The following is a 14129-nucleotide window of genomic DNA, read 5'->3' as shown; positions in this document are numbered from 1 at the left end:
ATCTTATAATACTTGAACCTTATTGATATCTACAACTCTGTCACAGTAGTGATTGGCAGGATTGTGCAATATGGTGATTAATGCAATTATTTTGTAATTTTGGATTAAAGTTACTGTATTTACTTCTAGTGAATGTCACAAACTTGATTTCTTATCGAGGCCTTTTGAATGATATGTGATTTGTCTTTGTAGACACAAAACTCAGGCCAGATTTAAGGACAAATAAATATTCAAACAAATATTGTATAATACATTTACAAATTATTATAATATACTAAAGCATATTTTAATAATAATATTATAATATAATAAAATATAATACTTCATGCAATCATTTTTAAATATTGAACTGTGACACTCAGATTCTTGCCTTTAACTATTGGTTCCTAGTACTTGTTATCCTAACTTTGTGTAGCCTGTGATACCAAATTTTTGTCACTTGTAAATGAAGAAAGTGTTTGTGGTTCCGAATGTAATCCTTTAATTTTTAGGAATAGTTTATACCATACTCAGCATGTTATGTAATTGTTTTACGTTACAATACTGAATTTTCTGTATCACTTTTTTATAATTATTTTTTATTTCAGATCCTTATGTTATTAATTCTATTAAATGGTCTGAGTTGCTCACTCCGGCTTTCAAGAACAATCTTATACGTGACCCTTCTCTTAACTGGCAATATTTTGGCAGCAGTACAGGATTCTTAAGAATATTTCCAGGTGTGTATAGGGGAAAAAATATTAAATACTCATTATTAAGATAAGATATTTTTCATAGAATTATGAATATAATTAGATTTGGCAGTTACAGGAATGGGATTTGGAAATTTCAGAGATAGTAATACATTTGACATATATTACTGCCTCAAGTTTGGGAGGTCAGACCAACAAAAATCCTTGCTGGATTTCTAAGTGGAATGGAAATTAAAGTTTGCAATTTCTAAACTAAAAGTTTTCAATTCTTAACTACCTCTTTGTATGGGGAAAATTATACGGACTATTATATTAGTAGTATGATTGTTGTAAGACTAATATATTAGTGGCAAATGAAGCAAGAAAGCAAGCTTTATACAGCATCAGCAAAGAGGCGAAAAAAAAAAACATGTAACCTGTCCATTTCTACTAATAGTTTGTCTAGTTCTTAGTTGAATTTATTCACCCATCCATTTCTACAACACTAGATAGAAATTTGGATGGCATTAAGAATGTCTTTAAATGGAGTTGATAAGAAGGAAAATGCAGTTTTAATGATTCTATTTAGTTTAAATGTGATTTCATCAATCAACAAAACAATGACATCTGGGTTTGTAACGCTTGTTGCCAAAAATCATTCCAATGTCCTGTCTCGGTCATCTTCATTCAAAGTTTATAGCAAAATGGAATGATAAAACTTGTACTACTTAAGTTCCTTTATGACTATGTTTAAGCTTGTTTTAAGTATTTTAAATTCCAAACTTGGCTTTCTATGAGATTTTTTTTTGGAATTCTTTCGACAGCCTCTCCTACAAGTTCCAAATTGGTAGATGTTTTAGAGATACAAGGTCTACCAGGTTTTTGTACTTTCTAAAATTCTTCTAAGATTGTGGAAAATTTCATCAAAATTCTTCACAATCTGCTTTATATTCTTTATTGCGGGTGGATTATGTCACAAAAAGTAATAGCAATTTAAATGCCATTTCTTCTTGAAATGGCATTTAAGTTGAGTCTTTTTGGTGTGACATAAGCACTGGGAAAGGAAAAATGAGAGTAGGTGTGTTATAGGCCTAATGAATCTGATGAGTATAATGAGCAATTCTGCAGAGAAATAGAGTGGGCCAGTAAATTACAGCGTCTTATACTGGGGGATTTTAATTTCCTGGATATTGACTGGAATTTGTGGGTTGGTCACTCACACATTAGCAAGGCTTTTGAGGATTTATTGGATGACTGTTTTCTACAGCAGCATGTTCGGGAGGCAACTAGGGAGTAATACTCTTGATCTGATTATCAGTAGGGATTCTTCATGCATCAAGAATCTGCAGATAAAGGAACCACTAGGTGGCACTGATCACAGTGTGCTGAAGTTGGATTTACTCAAAGAGGTAACTATCATCAAGGGTTTTTGCTTTCGGAAAGGTGACTACGGTGGTCTGAGACAGTATTTAAATTCTATACAGTGGAACCAACTGATAATGTTACCTTTCAACAATTCAACAATTGTTCTTCAACAATTTCTCCTCTTCTTTGTTCTTAGTTATTACAAAATCATCTAACTCACTGCCAAAGTTTAATTCACCTCTGGCATTCCCCTCCCTGAATAACTCCTCATGTGTGAATGTAGATTCAAATTACTCATTTAGTTTGTTAACTACCTGAGCATGATCATCAACAGTTGTACCATCGATATCAAGTGGACCGATATGATTCATCCCCTTCCTTCTAAAGTTTACTTATGTAAAGAATTCTTTGCTGTTCTTCTTAGCATCCTTTGCCAAAGATTTCTCATAATCTGCCTCTTCCTGCCTAACTTCCTTTGTAACTTGATTACAGACCAGGTTATATCTTTTATAGCCTTCGGTGTCACCTGTTAATTTATATATATCCCGTGAATTTTTGTTTTCTGCCACATCTCATTAGTTCATCTGACCTCCATTTAGGTGTAAATGTTGAACAATATTTCTTGATTGGTATGATAAGCCTAGTAGCTTCCAGGACTAATTCTTTGAATGGTTCCCATTTAAAATTTGCTGTTGGTAACATCGTCAGTTGGTCCCACTGTAGAGCATTTAAAACTGTCTCAGACCTTCGTAGTCACTTTTACGAAAGCAAAAGCCCTTCCCTTTATCCCTGATGGTAGTTACCTCTTGGAGTAAATCCCACTTCAGCACACTGATCACTGCTACCTAGTAGTTCCTTTATCTGTAGATTCTTAATGCATGAAGAATCACTATTGATAACCAGATCAAGAGCATTACTCCCTCTGGTGTCTCTCTAACATGCTGTTGCTGTAGAAAACAGTGATCCAATAAAATCAAAACGCTTTGCTAGTGTGCAAATGACCTACCCACTAGTTCCAGTCAATATCTGGGAAATTAAAATCCCCCATTATAAGATAATCTCATTTACTGGCTCACTCTATTTCTCTGTACAGTGTTTATTATACCCATCAGTCATTAGGCCTATAACACAATCCTACTCCCAGTTTTGCCCTCTCGTTGATTATATCACACCAAACTGACTCAACACTGCACTGTCCACCCATGTCCTCAGATTTTATGTGTTTCTTTACTAATCTGCATTCCTTATATCTGTGTCTCTGATACCCCAACAATATCTGCCTTTGATGTTTTGACCAGCACCTCAAATTCATCAAATTTATATACTACACTCCTAGCATTGGTGTATATGCAAGTATACATGCACCTGTTCTTATTCTTAGCTATCCTAACAGAGCCCATGTATTTACTTGTTCCTCAATGATTCCAGCAGTCTCTGAAATCCCCTGCACCTTGTTTTCCAGGCTGCTGCTTATTCTAATAGAAGCAGTGGAAGAATCACTTTCATCTCTGCGAGTGGCTACTGTTAATCTATTAGTATTTGTATTCCCCCCAAGATAGCAGTTTTCCAACCCACCTAACACTGCCTCGATAGCATCAGCAAATATTCTTGCACCCTTTCTATTTAAATGTATTCCAACCCTGTAGAAACAGTACCAAATTATTTTTCCAGTATCGGTAATTCATGAAACCAGCAAAAGAAAGAAAAAGTTTAACATTTAATGTATTCTATTAATACAATATTTAGTAATCTACTTCAGTATTTTAATATTTTAATAATAGAGTATTTAACAAGTAGATGAAGACTGTATATTTCACAATGATCAATTTGTAAATGGGATTTTGACCGTTGGCAATTTGTGGCGGACGTGCCTTGGTGGTGCTCTTCATAATGATTACAGAAGAGTAGAGGAGGTTTTAGTGTTTGGAATATTGCTTTTAAATTATTTATTTAGATTATTGTAAAGTTTATTTTGATAAGTGTTTTTTTTTTTCCCCTGTGATAGATTTATTTTTATAATGTTATAAATATAATTTTTTTGAAAGTTTCTTTTATTGATATTTAGTAAATTTTACAATGGTTGTTACAAGATCAGCATGGAACATTTTGTCAGAGGGTATCATGACTCACAGAAATAGCCGATGGTGATTACCAAGTGAATCACGATTTTATCCTTTGCAAAACCTGTAGCATATATTCCAAGGTCGACCTAATGGATAATCATAGTACACATGGCGATTCTTTTCTTTGTTCCCATTGTATGGAGTGTACCAACTTAAGTTAAAATTTCGTGCATTGCTAGAACAATTTGAAAGGGCAAGCACCTGAAAAACAGGTGCTTGCCCTTGAGAATAATGTAACTGGGAGCTAGTCAGGTACTCAAGACTCCAGTAACCTACCAAGTGATGTACTCCCGATTCGGGGCCCCAGAACAGAATAACAAATTGCAAACTACTCTGGTTCAAAAGGACTTAGTTCTGTTAGGCGACTCCCATGTCAGGGAAATGGGAAATATTTTTTGTAATAAGGATAGGTGGACCTAGAACCATTTTATGTCTGCTGCGAGCAACTATTAATGATGTCACCAACAGACTGTCAGATTTAAGGGGGGGGGGTAAAGAGAATATTATTATTCATGTGAGGACTAATGACATTAAGCATACAAGATCTGATGATTTGTTAGACAAATATTGTACCATGCTGAAGAAATGACTCACAGAGTCATTTCTTCAGTCATTGAGTTAGGTCAAAATGTTGGTGTGTCTGCAATTCTACCCAGGCATGATAGGCGGGATCATATGTTGAAAGCCTTGTGGATTAACTCAAGACTTGAAGGATTCGGCAAGGCTTTTGGGGGAAATTTCTATCAGCTTGGCCTGCACTTGTCGGTAGAAGGAATCTGTTTGGTAGAGATGGGTTATATTTAAACAAAGGTGGTGAAAGAGTTTTTGCCAGTATTATTGAGGACACATTAAAGGGAAAATCATGTTTAACAAACCTGGTTAGCTATTTTGACAGGGTCATTCAAGAGCTGGATTTAGAGAATAATTTTGACATCATTTATTTGGATTTCAGCAATGTCTTGGACTCAGTTTCACATGAGTGGTTACTTTATAAACTGGAACAAGTGGCATAGCCGGGGGGGGGGGGGGGGGGGGGGGGGGGAAGCAAATGCTCTCTCTATCATAAATTTTGTTCTATTTGGTACCTTCTCCCAAGGTGACATTCAAACAAACAGTTGCTGCCTATTTTATCCCTTTGCTCTCCCTCTCACTTCAAAACCTGGCTGGAGCAGGTGTGAATTACAGAGAAAATTCTTAGACGAATAGCTGGATGACTTCGGAGCAGGAGGCAGAGGTGTGATAAATGGTTATTCCACAAATTGGGTTGATGTAAGAAGCAGGGTTCCCCAAGGATCAGTATTAGGATCACTGTTGTTTTCGATTTTCATAGGTGACATTGATGAAGACGGGGTAGAGGATGTGATGTCTAAATTTGCAGATGATGTTAGGATTGAATTTGAAAGTGTCTGCAATTCTGCCCAGACACGATAGGAGGGAGTATATGATGAGAGCCTTGTCGATCAATTCGGCCCTGGAAAGATTGTGCAAGGCTCAAGGGATAGAATTTTTTTCAGCCTGGACTGTACTTGTTAACAGGAGAGATTGCTTCTACAGGGATGGGATACACTTAAATACAAAGGGTGCAAGAATATTTGCTGATGCTATCGAGGCAGTGTTAGGTGGGTCGGAAAACTGCTAGCTTGGGGGGAAACAAAGACCAATAGATTGATAGTAGCCACTGGCAGAGGTGAAAGAGATTCTTGCCCTGCTTCTATTAGAATGAGCAGAAGCCTGAAAAACAAGATGCATGGTATTTCAGAGACTGCTGGGAGCCATTGCGGTACAAGTAAACACATGGGTTGTGTTAGGGTAGCTAAGAATAGAAACAGGTGCAGGTATACTTGCGTGTACACCAATGCTAGGAGTTTAGTAAATAAATTTGATGAATTTGAGGTATTGCTCAAAACATCAAAGGCAGATATTGTTGGGATATCAGAGACGTGGTGTCACACAGATATAAGGGATGCAGAACTGCAATTTGGGGAGTACAACATCTACAGAAAGGATAGACAGGATAGGAAGAGGGGAGGGATTATGCTATTAGTTAAGAAACACATAAAAACCAAGGAAGTGAAGCCAGTCGACATCGCTGGACAGTGCAGTGTTGAGTCAGTTTGGTGTGACATAAGCATTGGGAGATCAAAATTGAGAGTAGGAGTGTGCTATAGGCTTAATGACTCTGATGAGTATAATAAGGAACTGTACAGGGAAATAGAGTGGGCCAGTAAATCAGAGAGTCTTATAATGGGAGATTTTAATTTCCCAGATATTGACTGGAATTTGGGGGCTGGTTACTCACACACTAGCAGGGCTTTTGTGGATTTATTGGATGATTGTTTTCTACATCAGCATGTTCGGGAGGCAACTAGAGGGAGTAATATTCTTGATTTGATTATCAGCAGTGATTCTTCATGCATTAAGAATCTGCAGATAAATGAACCACTAGGTGGCAGTGATCACAGTGTGCTGAAGTGGGATTTACTCAAAGAGGTAACTACCATTAGGGGTAAAGGGAAGGGTTATTGCTTCCGTAAGGGCGACTACGATGGACTGAGACAGTATTTAAATTCTATACAGTGGGACCAAGTGATGATGTTACCAACAGCAAATTCAAAATGGAAAGCATTCAAAGAACTTATCTTGGAAGCTACTAGGCTTTACATACCAGCTAAGAAATATTGTTCAAGGTTTAGGCTAAAATGGATGTCAGATGAACTAATGAGGCATATGGCAGAGAAGAAAAATGCATGGGATACTTACAAATTAACACATGACGCAGAAGCCTATGATAGATACAAGTTGATATGCAACCAAGTTACAAAGGAGATTAGGCAGGCGAAGGCAGATGACGAGAAATCCTTGGCAAGGGATGCAAAGAAAAACAGCAAAGAGTTCTTTACTTATGTAAACTCTAGAAGGAAGGGGATGAATCAGATTGGTCCACTTGATATTGATGGGTCAACTGTTGATGATCCTGCTCAGGTAGCTAACAAACTAAATGAATATTTTGCATCGACATTCACACATGAGGAGTTATTCAGCAAGGGGAATGCCAGAGGTGTATTCAACTCTAGCAGTAAGCTACAGAATCTTGAAATAACTGGGAGTAAAGTGGAGGAGAAACTGTTGAAGATAAACACAAGAAAGGCACCTGGGGTGGATGGGATCTATCCAGTTATATTAAAGGAGGCAGCAAAGGAAGTAATCAAACCCTTAGCCATAATTATGAGAGCTTCCTTGGACTCAGGGGAGGTACCCATAGACTGGAAATGTGCAAATGTGACCCCAATTCACAAAGGAGGATCAAAGGCTGACACAAGTAATTATAGACCTGTGAGCTTAACTTCTGTTCCAGGAAAATTAATGGAGCCACTGGTTAAAGAAGCACTGCAGGATCATTTAGACAAGACTTCAGTTATAGCTCAGACACAGCATGGTTTTGTTAAGGGGAAGTCTTGCCTGACCAACTTGATTGGATATTATGATGCAGTCACAAAAGAACTGGATGCAGGGAATAACTTTGATATTATATACTTGGATCTTAGAAAGGCTTTTGATACTGTTGCACATGGAAGACTGCTACACAAATCGGAGCAGTGTGACATTGGAGGCAAATTGCTGCTATGGATAAAGGGGTGGTTGAGAGGGAGAAGACAGAGAGTGGTAATCAATGGACACTGCTCATCGTGGACTAATGTTATTAGTGGAGTCCCTCAGGGCTCAGTGTTGGGTCCATTATTGTTTTCTGTATTTATAAATGATATTGATGATGGTATATCAAGCTTAATGTCCAAGTTTGCAGATGATACAAAGGTTGGCAGGGTTGTCAAGGACACTACTGACACTATGCTGCTGCAACAGGATCTGGAAAGGTTGAGCAGATGGGCTGAGAGGTGGCAAATGAAGTTTAACATTGACAAATGTAAAGTACTACACATGTGAAACAGCAACCCCAGAGCAACATATCAACTCTGTGGTACTACACTGACAGTGGTAGAGAATGAAAGGGACTTGGGGGTGGTTGTGCAGGCAGATATGAAGTTCTCTGAGCAGTGCAGACGGGCTCCAAGAGTAGCTCATGGAGTATTGTCAATGATATACAGGAATTTTTCCAGCAGGGATAAGGAGGTGATTATTCCATTGTATAAGGCAGTGGTCAGGCCACACCTAGAGTACTGACTGTATACAGGTCTGGAGGCCTCATTTCAAGAAGGATGTAGAGCTGCTGGAACGAGTACAGAGAAGGGCAACAAGATTAGTGAATGGAACAAAGGGGTGCTCTTACGAAGAAAGGCTTAAGTTTTGCAAATTACAGTGTCTGGAGTCTAGGCACCAGCGAGGTGATCTGATAGAGGTGTATAAAGCCTTGAATGGTTTAAGCATGCTCAATGCTGATGGGATTCTTCCTCTAGCTCAGAAAAATCACCTGAGAGGGCATAAATTGAAATTGAGGAAAGACAGATGTAGGATAGACGTGCGGAAATTTGCCTTTAGCCAGCGGGTGGTTGGTTGGTGGAACAGACTTCCATCCCTTGTGGTGGAGGTTGATAGCCTAAATAAGTTTAAGGCTCAGCTGGACAGGTATTTTGAACGAACAGAGGGGTGAAGTGGAAGTGGGTTTTTTTTTTTTTTTTGGCTGATGCTGCATAAGCTTGCTTTCTTGCATCAAATGCCTCTTCTAATGCTAATGCTAATGTAAAGATTGGTAAAGTAGTTAATGATCACCTCCAAGTGCAGCTTCTTCAGAGTGACCGAGATAGACTTTAGGGATGGTCAGAAAAAATGGCAACTATGCTTTAATCCAACAAAGTGTAAGGTATTGCACCTGGGGAACAGTAACCCCAAAATAACTTATACACTTGATGGAGTTCAACTAAATCCAGTAGTGGAGGAAAGGGACTTGGGTGTTACGATAGAGTCAGACATGAAGTTAGCATTAGCATTAGCAGAGGCATTTGATGCAAGAAAGCAAGCTTATTCAGCATCAGCCAAAAAAAAAAAAAAAAAACCACTTCCACTTCACCCCTCTGTTCGTTCCAAATACCTGTCCAGCTGAGCCTTAAACTTATTTAGGCTATCAACCTCCACTACAAGGGATGGAACTCTGTTCCACCAACCAACCACCCGCTGGCTAAAGGCAAATTTCTGCACGTCTATCCTACATCTGTCTTTCCTCAATTTCAATTTATGCCCTCTCAGGTGATTTTTCTGAGCTAGAGGAAGAATCCCATCAGCATTGAGCATGCTTAAACCATTCAAGGCTTTATACACCTCTATCAGATCACCTCGCTGGTGCCTAGTCTCCAGACACTGTAATTTGCAAAACTTAAGCCTTTCTTCGTAAGAGCACCCCTTTGTTCCATTCACTAATCTTGTTGCCCTTCTCTGTACTCGTTCCAGTAGCTCTACATCCTTCTTGAAATGAGGCCTCCAGACCTGTATACAGTACTGCAGGTGTGGCCTGACCATTGCCTTATACAAGGGGATAATCACCTCCTCGTCTCTGCTGGAGAGGTTCCTGTATGTCATTGACAGGATACTATGGGCTGCTGTTGCGGACTGTCTGCATTGCTCACAGGGCTTCGTGTCTGCCTGCACAATTGCCCCCGGGTCATATTTTGTTCTCTACCACTGTCAGGGTGGTACCACATAGTTGATACATCACTATGGGCTTGCTGCATCCAATATGTAGTGCTTTGCATTTGTCGATGTTGGACTTCATTTGCCGCCTCTCAGCCCATCTGCTCATCTCTTCTGGATCCTGTTGCAGCAGCGTGCTATCATTGATGTCCTTGACGGCCCTGCCAATCTTCGTATCGTCTGCAAACTTGGACATTGAGCTTCATAAACCGTCATCAGTGTCATTTATAGATACAGAAACAAACAATGGACCCAACACTGAACCCAGAGGGACTTCACTAATAACATTAGTCCACGTTGCGCAGTGTCCATTGATTAACACTCTGTCTGCTCCCGCTCAGCCATCCCTGTGTCCATGGCTGCAATTTGCCTCTAGTGCTGCACTGCCCCAATTTGTGCAGCGGTCTTCCATGTGCAACGGTGTCAAGGGCCTTTCTGTGATCCAAGTATGTGATATCTAAGTTAATCCCTCCATCCAGTTGCTTTGTGATCACATCGTGGTGTCCAATCGAATTGGTCGGGCGGGACTTTCCCTTAACAAAAACCATGCTGTGTCCGAGCTGCTGCTGAGGTCTTGTCTAGATGATCCTGCAGTGCTTCTTTAACCAGTGCCTCCGTTGATTTTCCTGGAACTCAAGTTAAACTAACAGGTCTATAATCATTTTTGTTGCCCTTTGATGCTCCTTTGTGAATTGGGGTCACATTTTCACATCACCAATCCCCTGAGTCCAAAAAAGCTGTCATAATTATGGCCAAGGGTGTGTGCTTACTTCCTTTGCTGCCTCCTTTAATATAACTGGATAGATCCCATCCACCCTGGGTGCCTTTTTTTTATTTATCTCTTTAACAATTTCTCCTCCACTTTCCTCTCAGTTATTACAAAATAATCTAGCTCCCTGCCAGAGTTAGACTCACCTCTGGCATTCCCCTCCCTTAATAACTCCTTATGGGTGAAGGTAGATGAAGGAGCAACCCTTTCTTCCATTCACTAATCTTGTTGCTCTTCTCTGTACTCGTTCCAGCAGCTCTACGTCCTTCTTGAAATGAGGCCTCCAGACCTGTATACAGTACTCAAGGTGTGGCCTGACTATTGTCTTATACGAGGGAATAATCACCTCCTTATCCCTGCTACAAAAATTCCTGTATATCATTGACAAGACACCATGAGCTACTCTTGCAGCTCGTCTGCACTGCTCAGAGAATTTGATATCTGCCTGCATAATTACCCCGCGGTCCTTTTCATTTTCTACCACTGTCAGTGTAGTACCACAGAGTTGATAGGTTTCTCTGGGGTTGCTGATTCCCATGTGTAGTACTTTACATTTGTCAATGTTAAACTTTATTTGCCAGCTCTCAGCCCATCTGCTCAACCTTTCCAGATCCTATTGCAACACCGTAGCGTAAGTAATGTTCTTAACAACCCTGCCAACCTTTGTATAGTCTGCAAACTTGGACATTAAGCTTGATATACCATCATCAATGTCATTTATAAATACAGAAAAAAATAATGTACCCAACACTGAACCCTGAGGGACTACACTAATAATATTGGTCCACGATGAGCAGTGTCAATTGATTACCACTCTCTGTCTTCTCCCACTCAACAATTCCTTTATCCCTAGCAGCAATTTGCCTCCAATGCCACACTGCTCCAATTTTTGCAGCAATCTTCCATGTGCAACAGTATCAAAAGCCTCTCTAAGTTCCAAATATATAATATCAAAGTTATTCCCTGCATCCAGTTCTTTTGTAACTGCATCATAGTATCCAATCAAATTGGTCAGGCAGGACTTTCCCTTGACGAAAACCATGCTGTGTGTGCACTTTAACCGAAGTCTTGATTAGATGATCCTACAGTGCTTCTTTAACCAATGCCTGCATTAAATTTCCTGGAACAGAAGTTAAACTCACAGGTCTATAATTACTTGTTTCAGCCTTCCTTGTGATCCTCCTTTGTGAATTGGGATCACATTTGTACACCTCCAGTCTAAGGGTACCTTCCCTGAGTCCAAGGAAGCTGTCATAATTATGGCTAAGGGTTTGCTTATTTCCTTTGCTGCCTCCTTTAATATAACTGGATAGATCCCATTCACCCCAGGTGCCTTTCTTGTGTTTATCTTCAACAATTTCTCCTGCACTTTACTCTCAGTTATTACAAGATTATCTAGCTTACTGACAGTGTTGAATACACCTCTGGTATTCCCCTCCCTGAATAACTCCTCATGTGTGAATGTCGATGCAAAATATTCATTTAGTTTGTTAGCTACCTGAGCAGGATCATCAACAGTTGACCCATCGATATCAAGTGGACCAATCTGATTCATCCCCTTCCTTCTAGAGTTTACATAAGTAAAGAACTCTTTGCTGTTTTTCTTTTTATCCTTTGCCAAAGATTTTTCATAATCTGCCTTTGCGTGCCTAACCTCCTTTTTAACTTGGTTACAGAGCAGCTTATATCTATCATAGGCTTCTGTGTCACATGTTAATGTATATGGGTCCATTGTATTTTCTTCTCTGTCACATGTCTAATTAGTTCATCTGACATCCATTTAGGTCTAATTCTTGAACAAAATTTCTTTGTTGGTATGAAAAGCCTAGTAGCTTCCAAGCCTAGTAAATTCCAAGATTAATTCTTTGAATGTTTCCCATTTTGAATTTGCTGTTGGTAACATCAGTTAGTTCCGCCGTATGGAATTTAAATACTGTCTCAGACCACCGTAGTCACCTTTAAGAAAGCAATACCCCTTCCCTTTACCTGTGATGGTAGTTACCACTTTGAGCAAATCCCATTTCAGCACGCTGTGATCAGTGCCACCTAGTGGTTCCTTTATCTTGAGATTCTTGATGCATGAAGAATCATTACTGATAATCAGATCAAGAGCATTACTCCCTCTAGTTGCCTCCCGAACATGCTGCTGTAGAAAACAATCATCCAATAAATCCACAAAACCCTTGCTAGTGTGTGAGTGTCCTCCCACAAATTCCAGTCAGTATCTGGGAAATTAAAATACCCCATTATAAGACACTCTAATTTACTGCCCCACTCTATTTCCTTCTCTCATTTTTCCTTTCCCAATGCTTATGTCACACCAAACAGACTCAACAGATTTTATGTGTTTCTTAACTAACAGCATAACCCCCTCCTCCCTTCCTGTCCTGTCTAACCAACCTTTCTGTACACATTGTACTTCCCAAATTCCAGTTCTGCACTGCTTATGTCTGTGTGACATCTTGTCTCTGATATGCCAACAATATCTGCCTTTGATGTCTTGACTAGCACTTCAAGCTCATTGAATTTATTAACTATACTCTTAGCACTGGTGTACATGCAAATATACATGAACCTGTTTCTACTCTTAGTTACCCTAACACAGCCCATGTATTTACTTGTTCCACTATAACTCCCAGCAGTCCTGGAAATTCCCATTGGTCTGCTTTCCTGGCTGCTGCTCAATTGCATTTAGCATTAGCATTAGCATTAGCATTAGTAGAGGCATATGATGCAAGAAAGCAAGCTTATTCAGCATCAGCCAAAAAAAAAGAAAAAAAAAACAACCACTACTCCCATTTCACCCCTCAATTCGTTCGAAATACCTGTCCAGCTGAGCTTTAAATTTGTTTAGGCTATCAACTTCAACAACAAGCGATGGAAGTCTATTCCACAAACCAACTGCCCGCTGGCTAAAGGCGAATTTCCGCACATCTATCCGACATCCGTCCTTCCTCAATTTGAATTTATGCCCTCTCAGGTGATTATTCTGAGCAAGAGGAAGAATTCCATCGGCATTGAGCATGCTCAAGCCATTCAAAGCCTTGTACACCTCTATCAGATCACCTCGGCGATGCCTAGTCTCCAGGCTCTGTAATTTGCAAAACTTAAGCCTTTCTTCGTAAGAGCAACCCTTTGTTCCATTCACTAATCTTGTTGCCCTTCTCTGTACTCGTTCCAGCAGCTCTACATCCTTCTTGAAATGAGGCCTGCAGACCTGTATACAGTACTCAAGGTGTGGCCTGACCAATGCCTTATACAAGGGAATAATCACATCCCTGTCCCTGCTAGAAAAATTCCTGTATATCATTGACAAGACACCATGAGCTACTCTTGCAGCTCGTCTGCACTGCTCAGAGAACTTCATATCTGCCTGCACAATTACCCCCAGGTCCTTTTCATTCTCTACCACTGTCAGTGTAGTACCACAGAGTTGATACGTTGATCTGGGGTTACTGTTTCCCATATGTAGTACTTTACATTTGTCAATGTTAAACTTCATTTGCCACCTCTCAGCCCATCTGCTCAACCTTTCCAGATCCTGTTGCAGCAGCATAGTAT

General features: G+C 39.7%; 1 protein-coding gene across 2 annotated transcripts in view; it reads left to right on the top strand.

Moving 5' to 3' along the window:
* LOC150078580 (voltage-dependent calcium channel subunit alpha-2/delta-3-like) overlaps positions 1-14129 on the top strand; it is a 1140037-nt gene that overhangs the window by 237399 nt on the left and 888509 nt on the right. For both annotated transcript variants that reach the window (XM_090384275.1, XM_090384274.1), the window contains exon 6: positions 588-719. In XM_090384275.1, coding sequence (XP_090240401.1) covers positions 588-719 — 132 coding nt within the window. The remainder of the gene's footprint in view (positions 1-587; positions 720-14129) is intronic.

The sequence above is a fragment of the Mastigoproctus giganteus genome, chromosome 11 (assembly GCF_048544385.1).
Source record: "Mastigoproctus giganteus isolate SK-2022 chromosome 11, ASM4854438v1, whole genome shotgun sequence".
Taxonomy (NCBI): domain Eukaryota; kingdom Metazoa; phylum Arthropoda; class Arachnida; order Uropygi; family Thelyphonidae; genus Mastigoproctus; species Mastigoproctus giganteus.
The sequence above is the reverse complement of the archived record's forward strand: the minus strand, read 5'-3'. Positions and strand labels throughout refer to the sequence as shown.